This window comes from Impatiens glandulifera, chromosome 4 (assembly GCF_907164915.1).
Source record: "Impatiens glandulifera chromosome 4, dImpGla2.1, whole genome shotgun sequence".
In the NCBI taxonomy this organism is placed as follows: domain Eukaryota; kingdom Viridiplantae; phylum Streptophyta; class Magnoliopsida; order Ericales; family Balsaminaceae; genus Impatiens; species Impatiens glandulifera.
In genome coordinates, this window is record NC_061865.1 from 59,843,297 (window position 1) to 59,870,370 (window position 27,074).

The following is a 27,074-nucleotide window of genomic DNA, read 5'->3' on the forward strand; positions in this document are numbered from 1 at the left end:
GGTGTGAACAGCTAGAGAAATGAGAAAATGAATGAGGGATTATGGATTTAATGTAGGGATCTAGTAGGAGTCTCATGATAATTTATTATATAATATGTAATCAGTTATATAATATATAATAAAAATAAATTCGGTTTTTGGTTTGGTTTTCGAGTTGAAATTTAAACTCGAAAACCAACCCGAAAACCATATTTGAATTCGAATCGGTTTAAAATTCGATTCGATAACCGAAAATGTAATTCGAATTCGGTTTATTCGAATTCGGTGAATTCGAATTCGGTGAATTCGAATTCGGTCGGATATTCGATTCAGACCAAATATTGAATACCCCTAGATTGAGGGATGGAATGGTGGTGCGAATTTAAAAAAGAAAGATCATAATAGAATCTTTGAAGGATAAGGTATGATGTAATATGTGAATTCGAATTTAGATGAGATGGATTGAGAAAATGTACCGCGAATTTGAGAATGAAAGAATGGTAGATAATGAGATTAGTGATTCGAGTGCCATTAATAATAGAAATCTTTAAAGGATAAGATATGTTAGGAAAAATTCATATTAAATTTATTTAAAGGATGGTAGATAATGGGATTAGTGGTTGGAAAAATTCGTCTTAAATTTTAACTACATTTTATAATATGTCATTTTATTTATTAGTTTGACAAATGTGTATAATAATTTTAAAAAATATAATTAAAAGATTTAATAAAAAAATGATAAAACATTTAAAATAAATGTTTATCAATTTTAAAATTTGACATCTTAATTTGTTTAAAAGAACAATATTATATAAGTTTAATGTGACTATTTTTTAATGTTCATTTAATTTATTATTTTTTGTTTTTTTTTTATTATTTTTGTATGTTAATTTTAAATGATTAATTAAAATATTAAAATTTAATATTATAAATTCTTCCAAAATGAAAAAATATTTATTTATATACTATAATTGAATAATAATGTGTTTATTTTTGTATTTTATTTATTATCATTTTTTATCATATAATATATACACGTAATTTTGATTATTAATTTTAAATCGAAGAAATATGTTTTAAATTATAATACAATGTATCAATGTTTTTATAATTTATTTGATAAATTTTAGCAACGCAAAATGTATATATAATGTTGCTTAATTTTTAAAGTATTCAGATTGACGGGTCGAGAGATTTTGTTAATTTGGATATATATTTAAGAGTAATGGATATTTGGATCGAATGGTAGGATGACCGTTCATAAATTTAACACGATTAAAAATAAAATAAAAAATGCATTTTATTAAAATAAATTAAATATTAAATACTTAAAACTGAAATGTAAAAAATATGAAGAAATAAGTATATTCCATTATTAACCCACCAACCAAAAATACCCAATATGTCAAAATATCTAAATATAGTTATAGACTAAGAGTTGGTTTGATATAGGATTTTTAGATCATTTTTTAAAAAAAATATCAATTGTTTTTAAAGTCATTTTACTAAAAATACTCATAATTTTAAATAAACTAACTTACTAGTTAAAAAAACTTATGAGTTTATTTTTTAAAAATCTAAAAATTCAATTTGATGTTATATTTTTTTTAATATTATTACTAAAATCTCCCTAATATATTTTTATTTATTATTTAAAATTATTTAATTTATTAGTTAAATTATTAAAATTATTTTAGTTTTATAAAATTTAAATTTAAATTATTAATAATTTATTTTTTATCACCAAACAAATTGTTTTTTCAAAAAAAACAATAAAAATTTCAAACAAGCTCTTAGAGAGTTGGTTTAGACCAAATTTCAGGGACAACAATAGCATTGCTTAATGTTATTAGGCTCGCCTCTGTTTCCAGTTAATCGGAATCGGAAAAGTTGCCGGGATCTGAACTGAGGATTGCTTCAAGAATTTGGTACTTCATCTCTCTCTCTCTTTTCTCGATTCAAAGTCTCTTTCTTTAGCCTGTGTAGTTTGAGATTTTCATTTTTCGATTTGTCATGAAAGGAGAAATCTAAAGTTTTCTTAGGTTTCTGCTCGATGCAATGCTTGACGCTTGAGAAATGACCCATTCTTGATTTCGATCTGCACTTATACAATTTGGGTCATTTTCTAAAAGGGTGTTTGCTTTTCCATCACTATTTTGTTGGTGCAGATAGATAGTTTATTGATGGAATCACTGATGAATTCAAAGTTGATCTCACCTCATTTCTTCACTGTGAAGAATCAACATAGTTATTTCATTCCTAGATTCTCTTCACAGCTCGTCAATCAAAATAGAATTAGTCTTCCTGGTTTGAAAAAACACCCAAAACATTTCAGCAGTCTGGTTTACGCTTCAACTCACCCTATTCAAACCTCGTCTATGGAACACCTCAACAACGCAGTACCATCCAAAGGTTATTACAATTTTTTCACTTCATTTTTATCGTTCTTATTTGAAAATGTTGCTTTGTTTGAAATCAGAGGTGCTGGAGCTTTGGAAAAGTGCAGAAGCTGTATGCTTTGATGTTGATAGTACAGTTTGTATAGATGAGGGTATTGATGAGTTAGCAGAATATTGTGGAGCTGGAAAGGCTGTTGCAGAATGGACTGCTAGGTTTTTCACAATTTTATCTCTTCTTTTGTAGTTTGGTTTTACAATGTTTCGTGTTTTTATCTTTTCTTTTACTTACTCGTAGGGCTATGGGTGGTTCAGTTCCATTTGAAGAAGCCTTGGCTGCCAGACTATCTCTGTTTAAACCTTCCCTCTCCCAGGTCCAAGATTTTCTCCACCAGAAACCGCCAAGGTATATATATTTATATATAATATGAAAACACCAATTCCACTAGTATCTGGAAAAAGAGCAGTAGTTCATAGTATCTCCTTTTATTTCATGTTTAGACTTTCTCCGGGCATAGATGAAATGATCAAGAGCTTGAAGGCCAAGAATATTGCTGTTTATCTGATTTCTGGTGGCTTTCGTCAAATGATTAATGTAGGTTGCTCTTACTACCCAGCAGGAATTGCTATTTCTTGCTAGAATTATTATTATTATCATCTAGAATCTGCTGGTGAATTTATTTGTTGGTTTTGTTTGATTTATTAGCCTGTTGCAAGTATTCTTGGTATTCCAACTGAGAATATATTTGCCAACCAACTACTATTCAGCAATTCGGGTGAGTTTGTTGGGTTTGATGTGAATGAACCCACATCGAGAAGTGGTGGAAAAGCCAAAGCAGTTCAACAGTTAAAGGAAGTAAGGACAATAGGCTTCATTTTTTTTTTTGTTATGTTTGTTATTACTGGCATGTTAAAAAATGGTTTTTTCAGGCTCATGGTTACAAGAAACTAGTCATGATTGGTGATGGTGCAACTGACCTTGAGGTTTGTACAAGGAAATCTTTCAACCCTTCAGTTTCCTTATCTCTTATTACTTGTTATATATCTTTTTTTTTACCTTTCTTATCATAGGCTCGGAAACCTGGTGGTGCTGATCTATTTATCTGCTATGGTGGAGTTGTACTTAGAGAGACTGTTGCAGCCAAAGCCGATTGGCTAGTTCTCAATTTTACTGATTTGATCAACAATTTGAATTAACTAAGTTTATTCTTCTATTGTTGGTCCCATTCTATTGTTGGTCCCATGCTAGTATTTTGATCGTTCTTCATAATGATTTATGATTTGTGTAAAACACCAAATTCAATTTTTATTGTTTTTCAGTTAAATGAAGAATGAGTTTTCTTTGTTTTTGCTCATATTCAGGCATATTTATCTGTCTTGTCTTATCAGTTGAGGGTTTTAATTTAGATAGGTTTAAGACTATGCTGAATATTATGAACAAATATTGTATCTTCAACTCTATTAATCTTTTTTCTACTATTATTTAGTCTCAGTCTGTAAGTGTAAATCTCAATCGATTTGAAATTAATTTCAAATAAACTCATTTTCAAATTAAGAATCTATAACTTATAGTAAGTTTATTTGAAAATAACAAGACTTTGTAAATTGCTAAAAAAAACAATTGTCACATTGAACCAAATTTTAAGATAATCCAACAATTGAATCATCATCCACTTAAACCAGTGAAAAAGATACAACATAAACAAGTGTATTATTAATCACCTTAAACAGTTACCTTTCTAGGCAAACTTAGAACATCAAAAGATGCAAAGAACATTGAACAACGAAAACTTCCAACAAAAACCGAGTCAGAAGGTAAAACAAAACACCTAACATTACAGACACGGGTAAAGCAGGCAAAGCTTTCTGATAAACCGCAAGCAACATAAGTGTAACACCAAGACCAGCCACAATCGCAAGATAACAAGCATAAACCGTCATATAATCATACATAGCAGCTCTCCCAACCAAAACGCTGTAAAAGATAAAATCACCCAATCCCAGCTTAATAGCACCAGAAGAACCCAACCCAATTCCTTCTATACCCAATTCATCTGTTCTTTCTTCCATTAAAGCAACAGACAGCTCTGGCGAAGAATTTGAACTATCCACAGTTGCTGTATCTCTCCAAACTCTCCTCCTAACCGCAATTTCTTCTTCTGGAATCCTATCATCGCGAGTAACAGGCCTGGCCTCGTAAACTAATGCAGGGATTTCTTCATCTCTTGAAATGGCTAACTCAACTAACAGCCTTAAAGGACCAACAGGGAGTAAAACAGCAGCTAGATCATATAATGACATGGCAATCAAAAGAACCCATGTTGTCCATTCAGGTAACATAGTAAACATATAAGCAACCACCATTCCAATTACTACTAAATAAGCTTGTGTCAAAAAGATTGCCATTTTTGACATGTAAACAGCTAGAACACCGACAATAGTGAAATTAAACAGAATGATCAGAAAAGTAAAGGAATCGATTGGAATGCTGAAATCCTCGATTAGTAATAGAGCGATTTCTCCACCCATGAATCCTAAAACGAGGAAAGAAGAGAAACCCATGTAGTATTTTAAGAAATTAGTGAATCCAAGGTAGAAAAGGAAGACTAAGGCGAAAGTAACAATTGTTACTACTGCGATGAATACCAGAGAGTTTAGAACTGCGCCCTGAAATTTGTCCCAAATGGAATCTGAGATGTTTTCTGTATAAGCTATAGTGGCTATGGTGTTGATTGATGTTGAAGACGAACCGTTGTTGAGGATGGAGACGAGGAGGACTACTAAGAGCATACAAATCGAGACTGGTGTGATGATTCTTACTATTTCTTCTCCGATTGAATCGATAATGCTTATGGGTTTTTGTCTTTGGTCCATTTTGGGTTTCAAAAACCTCAATTTAAGATGGAAATTTGCGAAATTTAGGGTGAATTGACTGAAGTGAATAGGATCAGATCTTGAAGACGAGATGGGTATTGGAGAATTTGGGTTTTGAGATTGATAGAGCAATCGAAACAACTGTATGAACTCTGATGAAGACGAGAATGGTGTCTTCTTATGAAGCTTCACGTTTTCAATCTCACACTTATTGTCTTGAAATTAAAGCTATTTGTTCTTGATCTCTTATTATCTTCCATTTTTTTTTAATATCTTTTTAAAACAAAATTGAAATATAATACAATGTTCAAATTATTAAAAATTAGTAAAAAAATCATTTTTGTAAGAATAGAAATAATTTGTTTTCTTTAAACTTGAAATAAAATTTGTCAAAAATCATTTCTTTCCTCTAGTTTTCACCTACAAATTTTTTATTTAATTCAATCAAATTCATTATTCTAATCAAGAATGGTAACAAAATACTAGTTTTCAAATAACTTCATTTAAAAAAAAAATCTAAAATAAAATTGTGTCTTTATTGCATCACCTAATCAAACTCAACCTACCATACCTTATAATTTTATTCAAATCATAATTTTAATAAAAAAAATCAATCAAAATTTGCCCAAACATTTTCTTTATTGGTGACATTCAAGTTATATTTGAGATTTCCCGCATAACGAGAAGAGAGTATTGAATTGTAAACGCAATACCAACGCATTTTTTTCAAAAGTTACAAGAATATGCACATATAACAACAACAAAATATTTATGTTGTTGAGTCAAATAGGAAATGAAGAGTTTGCTTGCACATAAATAATTGATGACAAAGCTAACAAATGAAATAAAGAAATGATCTTCTTTTCTCTCATTTCCTTGTGTAATTGGCAATCATAATAGCAATTTTATGCAGTAATTCTGAAGCATCATTTTTTTGGGAAGAAGATTGGGAAGTCATCTCCTGAAATTTATGAAGGCTGCCAGTGAAATCTGTGAAGAGACCATCCACTCCAATTGTGTTTATCCAGAAATCATATTCTTGATATGGATCTTGATGGAAGTTATAGTGCAGATAATGATTCTCATTCCTGTATGTGTATGGATGAACCTGAATCACATCAATCAAAAAAGGATAAATGATTTAACCCAAGTGCACTGACATTTTCTGAGTGAAAATCGCTCTTACGAAAAAAACTCTTTCGAATGTTAACTTCGTCGGGTGTTCTAAGTAAAATTCGAACTTAAGACATTTGGTCAATTATATAATGGAGTGTAGAAACAATTATATAATCGGGGATGAACCTGAAGATTGTGGGCATGAGCTCTAGCAACAAGATCTGTTGATGGTTCCAAATAATTATTATTTGAGACAGGAACAATAGTATCCTTCCAAGGTCCAATCCCCACTACATAATCCTTTATATAATCCAAATAACTGTCTGAAGTGATTTCCTCATATGTCTGCACAGTAAAAAAAGAAAAAAACTAAGAATGTCGATTTCAAACCAAATCTAAATCTAGTTCAATGATAAAAGACAAACCTGATTTGTGTCTTGTGTCGGTATGGTTACATCGTCGATTAAGAACAGTTTAGGAAGATCCGTATGGTTTGATATATGGATAAGAGAAGTTGGAGCAAATGATTGGATGAATGCAGGTTGCTTCTTCCAATCATCCGATAAATAAGAACCTTTATAACCGTATTTCTTTAGTGTCTCTACAAATTTGTCCTCGAATATCTTACCTCCATGCCATTTGACCTGTTGAATAAATTATTTGGAAACAGCCAATAAATTAATTTTTTACAAGAGGATGTTGTCAACAAAATCTTCTTAAAATTTTATCGAAAGTGATTGTGATTCACTCACATGCTGGTTAATAAGAACTGGGTTTTTAATCTCGGGATATATTCCCACGATTCTCGACGCATCTAAAGCAATGGAAATAAACTCTTCGAATGTAATTATCTGAAACACTCCTGAAATTTACCAACAAACAAATTAATCGATAAATGGTTATTGTTGTTTAATCGAATCTAAAGACACTAACCATTATATTTCTGATCTCGAAAAGGAAACCTCTGTTTTACCCGCAATGACTTGAGTTCTTCGAGTGTAAAATCAACTACATACAACACATAAGTAATGGTTATTATTATAAATTCTGCCATACTTTTTCTTTGTATAGAACAAAAAACTTGCAAAAAATGAACCTGTGAAGAATCCAGTTACGTTTAATCCTTGAACTTCATAAGTCCTTTTACGTTTAGCAAACTTCTTATGTTTTGTTACATCGGTTGTTTCGTCGAGTGTTACATCGTGGAAACAAATAAGAACACCATCCTTAGATGACAATATGTCTGTTTCTATGAAATCAGCACCTTCCTCAATAGCTCTCTGCAAGAACAAGGAAACATAAAAAAAAACAATTTTACCAAAACTAATAAAAGGAAAGATTATGAATTCATTGAATCCCTTATCATAGCATCATCTATCATTTCAACAATCAAGTCAATCAAAGATTATGAATTCACAATCTTGATATCAGAGATTATTGATAAACTTGACAGAATTCAAAAAGGTCAAATCTTTGATGATCCCATCATCTATGATTGAGTTGCCAAAACTTCTGTTGGAAAACCAGTTAATAACAATTGCGGAATAATTATTCTAAATTTGTATGACACAATGAGATAATAAAAAAATCAAACAAAAAAGCAAGCAATAAAAACAAAAAAAAAATACGGACCTTAGGGGCATCTTAAGACACCTTCACTCTATTGGATTGAATTACACCAAAATCTTCTATAGCACACTAAGATTCATTAATACAAAGTTTTCACCTTTTAACGGTGGATTACAAGAATAAGAACAATACCAAAACAAATCTCACCAAAGTGGAATATTCAAACGAGTATATGAGATTAGTCCAACCAAAGATCTAGACTGGTCAAATTATAGAGAACACCTCGAGGATTCACCAACGTGATTCAAAGCAAAACCGAAACTGATCATCTAGCCAAAACTCTGAATATCTCACTCTACTTTTATTCATTTTCTCTATAACTTTCTCCTTTTTCTTATTATATTTATAACTGTCCTACTTTTGGTTACTTTTGCTTAAGAATTTAATAGATTTAACCAAAAATTGGCAGAATGAAAGCAATTTGAACTAAATACATGCTTAGGAATCAATCTAAGTTCCAATATAGTTCCAGCTAAGAACAAGTAAAAAAGAAAAATCCAGATTTTGCTTACCAAATAAGCTTCAGCAGTTTCTTCAGGAATCTCCCCATTTGAACCTCTATGTGCAATATTGTAAGGACGAAATGTCTGAAGAGGTTTACGATTCCTATTGCCGGCACGGCTAGGAAGAGGATACAATGGCCTAGCAGAAGATTCAAGAACAAAAAATAGAACCAGAATGAAAGTGACAACACCACCTGAAATCAAAATGAAACCCAAAAACCTAATTACTCAAATTTTCAAGGGTTTTACTGAATCAAATCAGTCCTAAACATCATAATCATCGTGAATCTCAAAATCTATTAATGGGTAATCAACAAAAACGGCCAAAGACCATAAGAAACAAAACCCATAAAAAACATGAATAGATCGAGTAAGGGAATGATGGGTTTTTGGAATTACCAGATGAAAGCATGGTGTGTTATTGGCTCTATCTTTTTTCTCTCTTTGAATAATAAAATCAATCTTAATAATTTATTCAGTAACAAACAGTAAGTAATCTTGGAAGAGAGAGAAGTGATTCCTGACCTGTCTATTTATTAATTATTATAGATGATGAGGTCCCGTTATACTAGCCGTGGATAATGATGATAATTCTAAGCATATTCTTTTTTATTTTTTATTAATTTTCTTTTCCTATAATTGTTCATGGATATATCCGTTGACTTGGATATATACATTGAAGCGTGTTTGATCTTGGACTTAAATTAAAAATAAAATTTTGAGTTGTTTTTATTTTATTTTATTTAAAAATATATATATATATATATTTATATTAAATTTTAATATAATATTTTAATAATTTTAACTTAAAAAATTGTATTATTTGAGATTATAAAAATGTGATATTTAAAATTATTTTAATAAAAAGATTTTATATATTAATAATTTATAATCGTAACGTTTTTTTCTCGTTACTTTTTTTAATATTTTTATTTTTTCGCTTTCATTACTTTGTTTAATATTTTATTTATTATTTTTTCCACTTTTAACTAACAAAAACATTTATCTAAAAACACAAATTTAAACGTATATATCTATTCATTTTAATTATATTTATTATTTAAAATATTATAATATTATTTTTCTAAATAATTAATTATAATTTTTAATATGAAATATCAGAAAATATTAACAATAAAAATAAAATATATAAATGAGTTTAGAGTTTCACATATAACAAAAAAAAATATATATATATATATATATACATTGTAGCATGTTTGATCTTGGACTTAAATTAACAATAAAATTTGAGTTGTTTTTATTTTATTTTTAAAAAATATACATATATTAAATTTTAATATAATATTTTAATAATTTTAACTTAAATAATTGTATTATTTGAGATTATAAAAATGTGATATTAAAATTATTTTAATAAAAGATTTTATATATTAATAATTTATAATCGTAACGTTTTTTCTCTCGTTACTTTTTATTTTATGTATTATTTTTTTCCACTTTTTATTATTTATTTTCTTCTTATTTTATTTAATTATTATAATAATAAAATATAAATTTAAACATTTTTTAGCCAACAAAAACATTTATCTAAAAACACAAATTTAAATGTATATATTTATTCACTTTAATTATATTTATTATTTGAAATATTATAATATTATTTTTCTAAATAATTAATTATAATTTTTAATATAAAATATTAAAAATAAAAATAAAATATATAAATGAGTTTAGAGTCTTCACATATAATCAACAAAATTAATAATATTATATATTTGCTTAGTTTTATAATAGTTAAAAAAGATTAATAATTAAACTTTAAAATTTTATAAGAAATAAATTAAACAACAAATGAAAATTATAAAATAATATAAAATTTTATAGAAATATTCAAATTATTTTAAATAAAAAACATAAAATTTATAAATATATAACTAAATAGTAAATAATAAATTTTATATTGTTGATAGTTTGTAAAAAATATACAAGAACTTGTTTGTAAAATATTGTAAAAAATTATATATATTTATTAAATATTATTCAAATTAAAAAATAAATAAGTTAAACTATAAGTTGAAAATAAACTGAATTTAATTAAGGTTAATTATTAAAATAAGTTGAGTATAATCAAAACTTATATAAGGTTAATAGTAGGATTATGTTAGACATTGTGTTATTTGTGAAATATTATATTATGATTTAAAAATTTTGTTGTATGAAAATTTGATTATTTGAGTTATATTATTAGTTATAATTAATATTTAAAATCTATACAAAATAAAGTAATAATAATTCAAATATATGAAAAAAATCATATAATCTATATTAAACGAGACATTATTATCAAAAAAAATATTATTATTTGTCTGATTGGTGTCACAATGCCAAAATCACTTCTTTCTCTTAATTTTTCTTCTTCATTGATTGATGGACTCAGATATTTAATAATTATTTTTTTTAAATATAACATTAATAAAGAAAACTATTAATTTATTTCTTTTTTATTCGGTTAAATAACTAAAAACTCTATATACTTAAAATATTGTTATTTTTTTAATTTTTCAAAAAAAAATCAATAAAATAGTTTTTATAATATCTAAAATCTATATCATATGCATGATTATTTATTTGTTATTTTTTAAATGAAATTTTGAATTGTAACTATCAAAATTATTTGAAATTGTTAATTATATTTTAGGTTATTTAAAATTTTATATAAATTATCAGAGGTCTCAATTTGATACTACATTAAAAATGTTTTGATTTTGATTTAAGTGAAGCTAATAAAAAAATGTTACAAATTGAGTGAAATGATCAAATAATTTAATATAAATATAAATAAAATGGAAAAAAAATCAAAATATTAGTAAATATTATCAATAAGAATATGGAAGAAAATTCAAATAAAACAATAATGCTATATAATATTAATAAATTAATATATTTCAAAAAACATTGATGACCCAACATGAGACTTTTTTAGTTTTTTTATTAGTATTTTAATTCCATACTTCAACTTGAAAAAGTTTGAGAGAAAATCGTTGAAAATTGGCCCTATCCTTTAGTTAAAATCTGTACCACTTAAATTGCATAGATATTTTTTAAAGTAATTTAATAATTTTAAAATTTTAATCCAAATATAATTTAATTTTTGGTATGATCTCTAATGTTTAAAAACACTTCAATTTAAAGTTCAGTTTGAACAATGATAAACACACGTTTTATTAAAAACAATTTTTGTAAGTATATAAATATTTTCTGAATATATAGATAATTTTCAGTATTAAGAATTATCAGTATATTTTTTTTTTCATAATCTTGAACAAATTGTATAATAATTGGTATTTGAATAACTTCACCAATATATTAATACATGAATACAGGTGGCATGAGTACTCCTAAATATCATGTATGTATTTATTAATATCGACGGTAAATTACTGTCGTTATTGATTATTTCTCGTCGCTAAAAGGCACTAATGAGAGTGAACTTAGTTTATTTTGTTTGTTTATTTGATATTATTATAAAATTAGTCCTGATAAAAAATTTTTTATAAAAAATTAATCCGGGTAGGTTTCAAATTATGTCTCACCTGCATGAATAATAGCAGTGGATAATGATTCTAAGCATATTATTTTTAATTTTTGCGTTAAAAAATTTGAATTCTTCTTCATTTATTTTAAAATAATATTTTTATTAAATTTAATATAATATTTTAGTAATTTAAACTTAAATTTAAATAATTGTATTATTTGAGATTATAAAAATTTGATATTTAAAATAATTTGAATAAAAATATTTCAAAGATTATTAAACTAATTATTTATAATTTTAACATTTTTTTATCTTGTTACCTTTTTAAATATTTTTTGTTTATTATTTTCACTCTCATTACTTTTTATAATATTTTATTTATTATTTTTTTCACTTTTAATTATTTGTTTTTATTTTATTTTATTTAATTATAATAATAAAAAAATATTCATTATATTTGTTATTTAAAATATTATAATATTATATTATTTTTCTAAATAAATCATTAAAATTTTTAATACGAAATATTAAAAAATATTAACAATAAAAATAAAATATATAAATGAGTTTATAGTTTTCACATATAACCAAGAATAAAAAAAAGTTAATAATATTATATATTTATTTAGTTTTATAATAGCTAAAAAAAATTAATAAATTAAATTTTAAAATTTTGATAAGAAATAATTTAAACTATTAAAAAAATTAGACAATAAAAAAATAATATAAAATTTATAGAAACTAATATATTGATATAATTTATTTTAAAATTCATTAGTTTTTAATTTAAGTAATTTATTATTATTTATAATTAAGTTAATAAAATATTCAAATTGTTTAAATAAAAAACATTAAATTTATAAATATGTAATTAAATAGTGAATTTTATATTATTAATAATTTATAAAAAAATATTAAAATAATTAATAAAAAAATATATATAATATTAATTATTAAATATTATTCAAATTTAAAAAATAAATAAGTTAAAAATAAACTGAATCAAACTTAAATAATGTTAATTATTATAAGAGGAGTGATAGAGTGAGGGAATTTGGTAAGAGAATGACGTGACATCACTTTCATTATAATAAGCTGATTACAATGTTAACTATTATTAATAATAGTATTATGTTTTATGACGGATTATTTGTGAAAAATTATATTATGATTTTAAAATCTTGTTGTATGAAAAATTGATTATTTGAGTTATATTATTAATTATAATTAATATATAAATTTTATACAAAACAAAGTAACAATAATTCTAATATATGAAAAATATCATATAATTTATATCAAACAAGCTTATCAAAAATATTATTATTTGTTTGATTGGTGTTAGAATGACACAAATGACTTGTCTCTCTTAAATATTTGTTCTTAATAATTGGTAAATAATTATTCAACTTATATTAAATATAAATATTTTTTTTAAATATATAAAATTAATAAAGAAAAACTATAAATTTCTTTCTTCTTTATATTGCTAAATAACTAAAATCTCTATTTACTCAAAATATTGTTATTTTTTTAATATTTCAAAAATATAAAATCAACAAAATATCTAAAATCTATATCATATATAGGCATGATTATTGGAAATGTTGAATTGTTAACTATATTTTAGGATATTTAAAAAATTGATATAAATTATAGAGGTCTCAATTTTGATACTAAACTAAAAATGCTTTGATTAAATCGAGCCTAATAGAAATGTTACAAATTGAGTGCAATGATCAAATAATTTAATATATAAATTTAATTATAATATAAATAAAAATGAAAAAAAAAACTATTACAAATTGTAGTATTAGTGAAATATTGTCAATAAGAATGTGAAAGATATTCAAATCAAAATTTAATACCAAATAATATTAATAAAAGAATATATTAAAAAAAACGTGGATGACCCTCAGCATAAGACTTTTTTTAGTTTTTTTTTATTATTATTTTATTTCCATACTTCAACTTGAGAATGTTTGAGAAAAAATCGTTGAAAAAAATGTTTGAGAAAAAAGAGTTGAAAATTGGTCGATCCTTATACCACTTAAATTGCATACTATAGATATTTTCTAGCATACTATAGATATTTTCTATAGTAATTTAATAATTTTAAATTTTTAATCTAAATTATAATATTATTCTTTAGATTATTATCTAAACTATGATCTCTATGTTTAAAAACACTTCAATTTAAACTTCAGTTTGAACCATTGATAAAAACACATTTTATTAAAAATTATTTTTTTAGGTATATAAATATTTTCAAACAGAGCACATTTATTATCTAAATCAATACAAATTGTTTTCTGAATTATAATTATTAACCTTGATCATTATTATTTTCTCATTCATTCTGATTTTTTATAAATATAACAAACAATTCCATTTATATATAGATAATCATCAGTATATACTTATTTTTTCATAATCTTGAATAAATTGTATAATAATTGGTTGGAATGACTTCACCAATACATTCTCATCTTTGAATTCTTTTGTGCTCATATAATTTAGTTTGGTAACTAACACAGCAACTAAAATAGAATTGAATCTGATAACATAAAATGGGAGAAACATCCACACCCACAAACTGTGGATTGTCAACTCTTTTAAGGAAACGGCGACCTAATTTTCTACATAGCACCAAAATGACAAATTTCTGAACCGATAATCGTCGTGTCAAAATTAGTAAGTAGAGTACCAAATCCTAACTACTATTACCATTAGAAAGCAAAAATATAGACTTTTTTTCTCTTCCAAAAAATAATGCAATCACAAGAATAGAGAGGATTACTTGTCGAAACAAAAAAACATCAAGCCGAAACTGCAGCAGCAGCAACGCTCTTATTATCTGCCCCATCGCCGCCACCGCCACCACCACCAGTTGTTTCGTTTTTCTGTTCAACCCTTTGGTAACCGCCACCTTCTACATTCCTTCTTGTACCACCACCACCACCTCTCGATCCTTGGTTTCTATAATCATTCCTACCTCCAAATCCTCTACGCCCCCCACCAAAGTTTCCACGAGTACCTCTGAATCCACCTCTGGCCGAAAGGTACCTTCCTCTCGGACTGCTATTAACTGTCCAAGCAAGATCAACACAATTTTCCAATTATTTTTTAATTTAGTTTTAGAAAAATAATAATAGTTTGCAACTTGCCTCGTGTAGTAGTCTTCTTCTCCTCAACAACTGATTTGCGGTTGCCAATTGTCAGAGGTGAAGCCTGTAATGAATTTTTAAGTTACAGTTCTCGATTATATGGAAAATCGCAAAACACCAGAGAGCAAGATAAAAGCCTTCAGAATTGTTCCTCATGAATATCATTGGAAAAACTCAATCAATTGCATAACTGTCATACCTCAACCGCCACTTGGCCGCAAGTTACAAATGCAAAACCAAATATAACATATCAGATGCAATTCTAGCTTGGCTTTTAAAAGAAGGAAGTCCCTAAAATGTTCAATGACTACTATATATAATCATTACAACTATACAGTAATAAAATTGTTTAGATCTTGTTTGATGAAAAGCCCTTATCCCATCATCAATCAAAATACTAAAATTTTCTTTTCATTTAATTTGCAACCCTTAAAAACATAGATTTACAAGAAAGCTTTTGGAAGAAAAAAAAATAGTATCAAGAATGCCATCATGCAAAGCTACCAGCAAGCTAAAGAACAAAGAAACAAACTGTACTTGTCTGGAGGCAAGATAAATCACCTGGCAAAGACTACTAGCACCCAGAGGGGGATAAAATAGAGCAGAAGATGAACCCTATTTATTACCTACTGAAAAAAGGTGAAAATCTTGATATGTGTTTTTAACGAAAGAAAAGTTACTAGCCCCAGCTGTACCCAAACAAGATGTTTACCCAATGTGAGTTTAACTTAATATGTTAAGAAGAAGTTCTAGAACCAAATCAAGTCCATCCCTACCTTCAATTTATTTAATGTTGGGATGTGCTATTATCAGAGTAACAGTAATAAACTGACTCTGGTCAATGACAATTCATTGAAAATTATCAATGTTCAAATTGAAAGTGAATTTTTTCGTTTGGTATAAGCTTTTTTTTATAAATCATGATCCATATTATAGTGTTATTTTTTTCACCTTTGTGACAATGTGTAATAATGAAATTGTTACCTCCTTTCAAAAATAAATTATATCAAGATTCAGATTATAGTCAAGTTGATCTGCTTCATTTGGTATAGAGACTTTTTTGGATCATTATCCAAATGATTTTTTAAAATCATTGTAATTTTTGGAAAACATAACAAATGTAGATTTTTTTTTTAAGATGGGATAAAAGTGTAGACCAAAAAAGCCCATTAATAAAAGTCTTATCGGTACTATTTTGTTGTGCATATGAGGAGGGGGAGTGTTAGATGGATATTAGTATTAGGGCCTTCTTCTGACATCTTAAGATTTTAAAGGAGTTGTTAGCATAACAGTTTCACAAAAAGATAAAGCTCTATAGTTCATCTAAAGAGTGGGAACAGGTTTGTGTAACCTTTATGGCATTTTGCATGGATTCCAATGCTTCAAATTCAACAAAGCCAAAGCAGAATCCCTGAACCTGGTTAAAGCAAATAAGAATTAAGAGTTGACAAAATGCTCAAAGTAGTGAAATCCATTGCACATCTGAATCATACCTGGTTACTTCGGACTTGAATACCGCCACGTTTGATAGGACCAAATTGTTTGAACTCCTCGTCAAGCATTGGAACGGTTGCATTTAGAGGCAAATTCCGTACGTATATAGAGTGCCCTTCAACTACAAAGCATGTTATACCAGCATTAAGAACATTTTGCAAAACTAAATAAGTAAAATAATTAACAAGTATGAGACAAGCACCATCACTAACTCTTCTATTGTCTCCAATTTTTTTTTACTGGATAACAGTATCAAAGAAAACCAATAAGGAAACAAGTAGGACTTTTTAGTAATGTAAGAGGTAAAAATTTCAAATGCTTCTCTTCATCATGTACAATTCAAGAGGCTGTCACAAGCTATTCCGGTACTTACTCTACATAGTCATAAACAAGAAATCATATGGATGAAGGACTAAAGAAAATATTTTCACTTAAGGAGAGGGAGAGAGTGCTGTTACCTTCCTCCTCTTGAGAAGTAATGTTTTCTGGAACTTTGTCATCAATGGGAGCAACTGATTCTGGATCAGGAGAAGCTTTGACAGGACTAAGAGACCGTTGATTTGTATTTGAAGGCACCGCCCTCACTTTATTGGTCGGTTTATAAACTGGTGCTGGTGCTTTATGAACTTTAGTTACCTTGACCTACATGGAATTCAGTCAAAAGTTTGAATAACAAAAGCTTTTGCAAGAAATTCATTTTAGTCTTAACTCACAATTGATGCATATGACTTTTTTTCTTCTTGTGCCAAGAGATCTGAACTGTTCACTAAATCACTTTCATTCTGATCAAATTGTGTTGAAGGCTCAACAATAACTTCATCATCAATAACTGATCCTTCGTCATGATCTGAAGGATGATAAACTTCTGTATCATTATTAATTTCCTGAACCTCAAGGTTGGTTGCATGTTCATCTCCTGTATGGTCTGCCACAGGTATGATTTCTAACAAAGACGAGCAATAAGAAAACAGTTATTGCAGAGGGAGAAATTTAATTAAGCGTGTAAAGAAGAAGAAAGAAAATGAACCTTGATCAGGAGTTACAGGAGGCACTTCAACACTGTTGTCAATAGCCCTACCCGATGTAGAACCAGCTTCCAACTCTTCGGTTTCATCAACATACCTAAAAACGTCATTAAGAACAAAGTAGCCCTTTTCTTGTGGGGCTAGGAAGAAACTCTGAGCAAACTTCCGTTTCCCATTCTCCTTCCCAGTCAAGTAACCTGTAACCAGAACAATAACTCCGCTTTGATGAGAATCTTGGGAATCTGCATTTTTAATCTCTGCCGTATAGTTTCCATAGTTCAAGGACAGAATCTTCTCATTGATTGCCTGTACATAGAAGAAAGAAGACACGAACAATTCAATGATCAATGGGTGTAATATTTGTGAATATTGTGTTTAATATATCAAGGTACAATACTGTATAAAGCTTCCATTGCCTTGTGTGATCTAGGGTTATTTGAAAGTAAAAAAAAAAAAAACTAGTTTCTTGTAACAAAATCTTGTTTGATGTTAGTTTATTTAGGCCTTTTTACCAAATTATCCTTAGATTTTAAAAAATATTAATAATTAAAGTAATGGTGTTTTTATATTTTAGTTGATGATTTAATAGAAAGAATTTATGGATAATGAGATAGTGGTTTATTTGAAAAAACATTCCAAATAAACCACACCACACAAGCTCCATGATAGCTACATCTTTACCAAGACATCATAAACTAGCACAGTTTTTCTTGGATTTGAGCATGAACTCGTGGACAACGACGTCCTAGTAATTATAAGTTCAAAATACTCTAGAAATTTAGATAACAAAAGAAATCCTAGGGATCTTGTTAATTAATCATATGATTAACCTTCTCTTGTAAAGTACATTGCAAAATATCAATTTGAGTCAAGAGGAAGACACGTCTACAAGTAGCTTATAAACAACAAATGACAAGGGAAATAAGTTTTATGACCCTTCCCCTATTTTCAAGAAAAAATCTTCAATTTGCAAAAGGGAGACAAAATCAGTTGGGAGAGAGTATGATCCACATAACAGGGGGTAATAACTTATGATATGCAATGAAGCTCACAATATCATTCTTAACTTGAAGTTGCTTTCTTCAGCAAGATTTGCTGATATAAAGTAGTTCCAGCATAAAAAAACACACTGTTGCAAATATGTACCAGAAACTACGAAAAAGTAAATAAGCCAGATGTGGATTAACTTACTTTTACTGTTGTCACTGTAGTCATTCCGCCATTAGCATCTGGTCTGCTCAAAATGCTAGAATCTTGATAAAACTTAAAAACAAGTTCTGGAGATTGGTGAAGAATATGATAGTACTGGTCAACAAAGGCGTTACCCACAACTTGGGCACTCGGAATAGCAGAAGCAGCAGGACTAGCTTCCTGCATTGTCATCTGTAAAGACAATGAATTAGCAGAAACGAAATAGCCCTAAAATTTCAAAAACCATTTATTTTTATTTTTTTATATTAGGGATAAATGACTATGCAGCTTGCACAGACATAAAATAAAATGCTTAGTTAAATGACTAATACTCTAATAGATTCTATACATTTACATTGGCATCATTTGTGCCCATCACAATTAAGATATGTGATGTCCTCTTATTCTTTCTTTTTTAATTTAAGTTAGCACGATCCCCACACATTCACAAGCCCCAAACTTCAACTTAAGGCGTTCTTAGTGGGAATCAAACCAAAGACCTTTAATCTCTTATGCAAGATCTTACCACTTGGACTACCCTAGTGATGTTCTCTTACCCTAGTTTAGTGCTTAGATGTAAATTACCACAAAAAAAGGTAAAATACCGGACTTCATCACTTGAACTAGATCACTTCCTAAACGATACATTATGGTAAACAATGAGTTGAGAAATAGAGACTTCCACAAAAGATTGTTCAACAAGCATGAGATTCATATCAAAATTCCTATAAAACCGTGAATCATATAGGACAGTGATTAAGCATAAAAGTATACACAATCGAACAATAGAAACAATAACAAAGTTTTTATCATGCTACGAAAAATCCTGACATCCAATTGAAACAAATCTTTGGATATACGCATCAAAATAATCAAGAACAAACAAATTGCAAATAAATAAATAAAATCTCACTGACCTAGCTAACAAATCCACCAAATTAATACACATATTTCCGATCCGAGCTCTCTCTCTCTCTCACATCAAAAAAGAATAAATCAATGTTGAAAATCATTTCACATTACTAATCATTTCACATTATAGAGAAACAACATGAACTGACACTGTTTGATCTAGTAGAAAATCCACAGAATCTATACAAGAAATCAGCAAGGATTGAAAGAATCGAGTAATGTTAACATTTACCTGATGCGAATAGAGATGATAAATCGATAAAGAGAGATCCGTGAAGTTGATTTTGATCGATCGCGAAGAAGGAACCTTGAAAGAGAGAGAAAACAGAACAAAACAAATAGCACGCCAAGAAAGAAATGGAAAATATATTAGAAGAGAAATACAGGGTTTTTACTTTTTATGAATTGATATTATTAGTTTAAATTTATATATATGTCCTCAAACTATTATTTCTTGTGCGATCTTCATATTTAAACTTTAAATTTGCAATATTTCACAATTCAATTTCATTTTTAACTAAAAAATGTCAATTATTTGTTTTAATCCTTTTAGAAAAACATTAATAGGAATGTAATAGAATAATATAGGTATTATTTTTAAAATTTTATTAAATTTATAGAAGAATAACTTTTAAGTAAACTTTTACAATTTTAAATTTATGATAATAAAATTTTACTAATTTGTAAATATTTTTTTACAATATTACTTAATCATTCAAAAATTCAGAATATGATATATTATTTTTAATTAATTTTATATATAAATATGTAATTTTAAAAAACTGTTAAAAACATATAAAATATTTAATTATATACATAAATAATAATAATATATAATTAATATTTTTTCAGTTTAAACTCTTACAATTTTAAGAATACATTTTATGATTTATAACTAACTAATGATTTTGAGTAACTTTCAATTTTAACTGCATTGATAACTACCTATATTTTGTTATTTATATTGAATTTTAATGAAAAAAAAAATCTTCATCTTGTACATATTGCTAGTAATTTATTAACAAGTTTAATAACTTAAAAAAAATAAAGAAACTGTACTTAATAATAATTGAATTAGTAAAATTCACAATAATATATTTATAACTATCAACTAAAAACATATAATTATAATAGTTATCTAAAACTTAATTAAAAAAAAAAACTTATAATCTTCCTCTTAACTTAAAAATAAATCATTCAAAACACATTTAAAACCATATAATATTTTATCTAAAGAGTCAATATAGTGTAAATGTTCTTTAAAAAAGAAAGTAAGTGTTGAATAGTTAAATGAAAATATATATTTTATTTTGAACAAGTTAGGTGTAAAATAATATAGTGCAGGTAATGATAGTTTGAGGACAAATTTAAACTTTATTTCACTTGATATTGATAAGATTAAAAAAAGTGTTTTTAATTATTGGGTTAAGAGTGTTATTAACAAATTATTGGGAGATCTAAAGTTAAAAATATAATATAAGAAATATAGTTTTATATTGGGACTGGTAATAGAGCTTGATTTTTTATTTTGATTAGTTAGTTAAAAGTAAAATTTATTTTCATACAATGATTAAAATATCTTTAATATTAATATTTTAAAGTGTTAAGAAATAAAAAAAATAATATTTTAATTAATAATTTGCAATTAATTTAATGAGATGATCTTCAAAAAAGTACTTCAATTATTTTGAAATAATCATATGAATATTTAATGTAAAAAATGATTTTAATTGTTTAAAATAATTGTACTTTTCACTTATATTTTTTACCAATACATATTTTACTTTTTCTTAACTGTTATCTCTAATAATAGCATCTAATACATTTTTAGAACAAAATAAATATTTTAAATTATGAGTTGAGATGAAAGAGTTACATAAATTGCCTAAAAACTATTTAAAACTTAAGCAAAGTTGACAAAAAAAGTCATTTTATTTTAAAATATACTAAACAAAATCCATTAATAATTTAAAAACTATTTAAAACTTAAGCAAAGTTAAAAAATAGTCATTTTTTTAAATATACTAAACAAAATCCATCATTTTTAAAGATTATAATTTAACCTTTAATAAAAAAAAAATACCCAATAAAAATCCTAAATAACCCTTGATATTAATATTTTAGTGTAAACTATTACGATCTGTTTATTTACCAAAGCTTTAACATTTCCATTCATGAAAAATACAAATGCTTAAACTAAATAATGAATCTTAATAGATTCAAAATTGGTAAAAATAATGATGGTTCAAAGTTCAAACAAACATTGTGAAAATTCAATAGATGAAATAAATCTAGTTTAAACATTCAAAGCTAATCTTTGGCAGTAATCTACAACATTAAATTGTCATATTACCAACTAACCAAAATCTGATGCATCATCTTTTCTCATGGCCTAACAAATTGAACAAAAATGACAACAATAAACTAAATTTGCGGTTAGGCTCCATTGATGACAGGCTTTTCGGATGAGGCTGCATTGATGACAGGCTCTTCGGATGAGGCTCCATTGATGACAGGCTCTTCGGATGAGGCTCCATTGATGACAGGCTTTTCGGATGAGGCTCCATTGATGACAGGCTCTTCGGATGAGGCTCCATTGATGATAGGCTTTTTGGATGAGGCTTCATTGATGACAGGCTCTTCGGATGAGGCTCCATTGATGACAGGCTCTTCGGATGAGGCTCCATTGATGACAGGCTTTTCGGATGAGGCTCCATTGATGACAGGCTCTTCGGATGAGGCTCCATTGATGACAGGCTTTTCGGATGAGGCATTGTTGTTGTTGCCTGATATCTTGAGATAAAATTCCCAGGATGGATTCGTCTCAGTGATGGGAGCCTGACCAAACGGATTCTCCTTAACAAAATTTTGAACATTATCGGCAGATGCTAGTCTCTCCAGATAAAGCCTAAGATCCCCACCAGGTCCTGTAATAAATATGCAGAACATTGATTTTGTCACAACCTTAATCACACCGATACATTATTTACTTCATTTGGTATAAATATTAATTTCTATATCAATGTGATCTTTGTTGAACATAAAAAGTTTATATGTTTATAGGTGTTTGATCTTGGGTTCAAATATCCTTTCAATTATCAAATCATTTAGTTCATCAACTAGAATACCATTTACTTTATTAACCCAAATAATTCTAAAAATTGACGACTAATATCAAACAAGATTTTGATAACATAATCTAGATTGGAATTATTTAATTTATAAGTTTCTTAGAGTCCAATGCTTATAATAAAGAAACTTACCCAATGAACGGTCGTTTTCATCATTGAAATCATACGACTGAGGGAATATTGCTGTGTGAGGCTGAAAATTGATAGAGGGAAGAAACAAGTTACCATTGTGAAAATCATAATGCAGCATAAGAAGAAGTAAAAACTAGTGCATAATGCAGCATAAAGAGAGATAAATAAGATACCGGATTTCGTAACGCTTTGTAGGGTGAATCATCAATTAACAATGTGTTTGATTCATTGAACCACCCATCAGTCCATGGCAGAGTAATAATATTCCCTTCCAATAGACTTTTTAGTTCCTTCAGAAATAGGGGTTTCTTCTTATTTTCTAGTGTATAGATACCTGTGTTGGTACAGTGGGACTGATCCTGCATATAACAAATTCTCCAAACAATAAGAGGGCGGTCACAATGATAGTCCTAAATACTCTAATCATATATGTTGTTAGGACTTTTTTTTTTTTAAATATTAAAGTTTGTATTAACAGGGTTGTTCTGAAAATTTTAAGTTAAATAATATCATTATATATTATATCTGAAGGTTGGCTACCAACTAAGGCTAAATGAAAGTATCATTATACCTTTCAGGTATAATGATAGTATGTGTATCTATAATAATTTATAACTTTTCTGAACAGAGTTGTTCAGAAAATTTTAAATTACACACTATCATTATAGGTGAAAGTTTGTATAGCTCAGTTGGTAGAGCACATGGCTTATGACCACAATATTGTGGGTTTGATCATTCATTACCACTTCCCAAAAAAATAATTTCAGTATACCTATTCCCAAAGGAATTTCAAGGATTTACAAAATAAAAGGAAACAACAGATCCAGTATATTTTCTATGTTAGCATCCAAACCTAATCTGCTGAAAGAATTTTAGGCAAGCAAAATTATAGGGCTAAGCCTAGTTCATAGTGGTGTTACGATACACTGGTGAGGAAACTACTGATTAAATTGGCAATTCAGGAGTTAAAGTATCACTTTAAAGAACTTGAATGACTTACACAAATAAAAAGAAAGTTTGGTGATGAGTCCCCAAAGAGATACTTAATGACTGCATCCAGGTTTTTCCTGCAGAAGCAAACAACAAATTGTAATGCATGAAGAGATCATTAATTGCACAATAAGAAACATCTGGTAAAATGTGGAACAAGAAAGTAAAGGTATCTCAGGTGAGATAGAGGTACTTGTTTCTTGATGACCAGACGGCAACATGGAATTTATTGAAACAATATTGCAGAAAACCATTATAGAATGGTCTTGTATGAACTGATAAAAAAAACAAGTTAGTCCTATGTTGTATGTGGATGGTTAATAAGTTTGCAATACAATATTCTCAAGGAAAAGAAATTACACCTTGTTTTTGTGGAATTACGCGCTGTGAGCTAACTCCAATTGGTACAATGTCAACGAGTATTCCATTGATGTCTAAGATGAGAAGCTTTTTTGTCGTAGTCAGTGTATGTAACATCCCTGGGTCAATATGAACATCCAAATGTTGACACATATTCTCAAAGAGATCAGCCTCACTTTTATACTTCATCTCAATTTTTCGTCTTTTTTTCATCCGTTTCACATTTACAAGATCAATGTGAACATTTGCATGTTCACCAATCTTCTCAACACCGGAATTTGCATTGACCTGCAAACCAGAGAGATGACCCGCAGGACTAATTGTTACGTCCATGTTGTGTAAACTACCATTCCCTGAAATTTCATCACCCTGATTTTTACGTCTTTCCGCTTTCCTTTGTCTGGCTTGTTGTCTTCTCAACCTTAAATGGTTTTTTCTCACATCAGAGTCATTAGGAACATTTACATGTTTAGATTCTGACATCTTCTTCGTTATACTTTTCTTCTTTGGCTTAATCTCTCCATGGTTCCTACTTTTCTTGGTTGCCTTTGAAACCAAGCCTTTACCTTTCTCCAAATTTTTTTTTACCATCCTACACATTAATCAATGACAATCAGTTCCAAATATTTTGTATTTTAGAGATCAAGAGTTAGTGCATCAAAAGCTTCTATTCCAGAAACAAACTGAACATATTTTAGTAAGGCATGAAATCTGACTGATTTGAATGATAGAGAAAGTTTCAGATTTTCCAGGAACCTTAGCAGCATTTATTGGACAAAACTCATCATCCTGCTCAGTAATATATCTATAATGGAATGACACTATAACTTCATTATTTCTTATATATGATTAACATCAATTCAAGCTGTGAAAAAAGGCAACAATTTGAAACATAAGAATCAGTCTATTGAAAGATACCAGAATGACGTCACTCTGGCAGTGTAACATCTTTTAGGTGCTAATAACCCTACTAGAAAATATAATGGTTAATGAGAGAAAGAGTTTGTAGTTGCGTACCTATGGATTGGATTTGTTTATAGCGCTCGTGTAGAAGGAGACTGCAGTCCTGATCAGACGGGAATTGAGGAACGCTTGGCTGTGATGCACTTTCAAACTTTCAAACTGCAACTACTCCATTAGAAACTACTAACCTGCATAGAGTTATATAAGAAAATTAGTGCAAAAGATAAAAATACTTAACTAAGAATCAACATCATCATAGAAGACAGATTAACTGAATATACCAATGAATTATTGTTATTTTACGAACTTCCAATGAATATTGTTAATCTCTCATTTTAAATACTCATCAAGAGGGAGAATGTCATTCAGAAATGTTCCAGGTGTTCAAAGGAGAAATCTGTTACAGAGGGGGGCTAAGAAGATTCCATGGGAATTAAGTTCATATGGATGGCATAGGAGTTGCGGTCAGCTGTAGAAAAAGACTTACGGGGAATCAGGTATGTTAGGTTAGAACTTAGAAGAGTTATGTTAATGTAAGGGATTGTTTGTGGAATAAAGTTCATTTTTCCTTGAACTATCATCGCTTAGAAGAGTTATGTTACAGTGTTTGTGACTGAACTTATTAGGGAAATGATGGAATTAGGAGAAGAAATAGCACAAATGACTAAAATCTTACATCAATATATTCATTTTGAAAAAAATTCAAAACATAGTAAATGCGAAAGTCACATACTCACATTGACTGTGGTAAGATAATTTAGAACTAATTAATCGTTTCCTTAAAATACACAATAGAATTTAAAAACAAGAGGCAGACCTTGCAGAACAGTTTCAACATAACATAATAAACAAATGAATTTCCAAATTTTGAAATTCAATAATGACTGATAATGTGTATCGACCGAAAGCAACAGAGATCCAGTAGGGAAATGAGTAAATCAGGATGGAGTGTTCAAATCAAACATGAATCATTGCAAGGCTATAGAAACCTATCATAATTCTGCTTGAATGACATCTATTTACATGATAACTATTGAGATTAAAACTCATATTCAAATAACCATAATAGAACAGCAAAGAATATGAATTACATCAGTATTGATATATCAGATGTCATCCTCAAAACGAATTGTACAGACACTAATTCGTAACCTAAACTCCTATTTCATTAACTATGACTATCAACTAAATGAACATGAATCTGACAATAACAATTCAATACATATAGTAGTTCGATGCATCGCCTATTGAACAATAGAAAACCACATAGAACACACAAATTCAAGCAATAACCAATCTAAGCCTACGGAAGTAGTTCATAATACGAAATGTAGAAGTTGTTCAACGTGGATACCTTCCCGTGCGAGATAGAATACATACAGAATGATATCGGCGGGCGCGCCGGAGTAGGATGCAGAACCTGTGGTCGAGACCGGAGACGGCGAGAAAAGGAGAAGGTTACGTAAGGAAGAGAACCAAATAAGGGCGGCGGCTTCGCAATCTGGGCCGAAAGCGATGGGCCTGTTTAAAAGAGGTCCAGAGTTCAGACCTAATTGAGAGAATTATGGTTAGTTTTAATTTAATATATTATGCTAACATGAACTCGGCCCGCCCAGAATTAGGTGCCCTTAATAATTATTCTTATTTTTTTTAATAATTATATTTTATGTTTTATTAAATAAATATAAAAATTTTGTATCATTTTTAATAGAG

General features: G+C 28.2%; 5 protein-coding genes across 8 annotated transcripts; 1 reads left to right on the plus strand and 4 right to left on the minus strand.

The window, feature by feature from the left end:
* The first annotated feature begins 1,789 nt into the window (after nt 1-1,789).
* Nucleotides 1,790-3,712, plus strand: LOC124935813 (phosphoserine phosphatase, chloroplastic). 2 transcript variants are annotated; one of them, XM_047476241.1, is made up of 8 exons: nt 1,790-1,907; nt 2,148-2,391; nt 2,459-2,591; nt 2,674-2,781; nt 2,877-2,970; nt 3,082-3,231; nt 3,306-3,359; nt 3,447-3,712. In XM_047476241.1, exons 2-8 carry the CDS (start codon nt 2,163-2,165, stop codon nt 3,570-3,572), a joined length of 894 nt encoding a protein of 297 aa, XP_047332197.1. In that variant the 5' UTR covers nt 1,790-1,907; nt 2,148-2,162; the 3' UTR covers nt 3,573-3,712. The 2 variants fall into 2 exon arrangements, with proteins under 2 accessions (XP_047332197.1, XP_047332196.1); XM_047476240.1 differs by having other exon boundaries at nt 1,835-1,907; nt 2,152-2,391; nt 3,447-3,711.
* Nucleotides 3,713-4,065: 353 nt separating this feature from the next.
* LOC124934039 (presenilin-like protein At2g29900) lies at nt 4,066-5,459 on the minus strand. Its single transcript, XM_047474500.1, has one exon. The coding sequence runs from the start codon at nt 5,247-5,249 to the stop codon at nt 4,125-4,127; it is 1,125 nt and encodes a 374-aa protein (XP_047330456.1). The 5' UTR covers nt 5,250-5,459; the 3' UTR covers nt 4,066-4,124.
* Nucleotides 5,460-5,993: 534 nt separating this feature from the next.
* LOC124934075 (glycerophosphodiester phosphodiesterase GDPD6-like) lies at nt 5,994-9,018 on the minus strand. Its single transcript, XM_047474544.1, has 8 exons — nt 8,897-9,018; nt 8,507-8,691; nt 7,462-7,645; nt 7,299-7,373; nt 7,118-7,227; nt 6,791-7,009; nt 6,552-6,710; nt 5,994-6,357 (listed from the first exon to the last, which is right to left on the minus strand). Exons 1-8 carry the CDS (start codon nt 8,907-8,909, stop codon nt 6,118-6,120), a joined length of 1,185 nt encoding a protein of 394 aa, XP_047330500.1. The 5' UTR covers nt 8,910-9,018; the 3' UTR covers nt 5,994-6,117.
* Nucleotides 9,019-14,537: 5,519 nt separating this feature from the next.
* On the minus strand, nt 14,538-20,166 carry LOC124936348 (nuclear transport factor 2-like). Of its 2 annotated transcripts, none has more exons than XM_047476842.1 (9): nt 20,018-20,166; nt 18,874-19,065; nt 17,685-17,988; nt 17,371-17,600; nt 17,116-17,299; nt 16,657-16,778; nt 16,515-16,574; nt 15,164-15,227; nt 14,538-15,084 (listed from the first exon to the last, which is right to left on the minus strand). In XM_047476842.1, the coding sequence occupies exons 2-9, from the start codon at nt 19,063-19,065 to the stop codon at nt 14,816-14,818; spliced, it is 1,425 nt and encodes a 474-aa protein (XP_047332798.1). In that variant the 5' UTR covers nt 20,018-20,166; the 3' UTR covers nt 14,538-14,815. The 2 variants fall into 2 exon arrangements, with proteins under 2 accessions (XP_047332798.1, XP_047332797.1); XM_047476841.1 differs by having other exon boundaries at nt 16,515-16,580.
* Nucleotides 20,167-22,048: 1,882 nt separating this feature from the next.
* On the minus strand, nt 22,049-26,864 carry LOC124936082. 2 transcript variants are annotated; one of them, XM_047476539.1, is made up of 8 exons: nt 26,716-26,864; nt 25,416-25,549; nt 24,401-24,990; nt 24,232-24,313; nt 24,049-24,115; nt 23,222-23,407; nt 23,049-23,109; nt 22,049-22,712 (listed from the first exon to the last, which is right to left on the minus strand). In XM_047476539.1, exons 3-8 carry the CDS (start codon nt 24,987-24,989, stop codon nt 22,222-22,224), a joined length of 1,476 nt encoding a protein of 491 aa, XP_047332495.1. In that variant the 5' UTR covers nt 24,990; nt 25,416-25,549; nt 26,716-26,864; the 3' UTR covers nt 22,049-22,221. The 2 variants fall into 2 exon arrangements, with proteins under 2 accessions (XP_047332495.1, XP_047332497.1); XM_047476541.1 differs by having other exon boundaries at nt 26,742-26,800.
* Between the last annotated feature and the right edge of the window lie 210 nt (nt 26,865-27,074).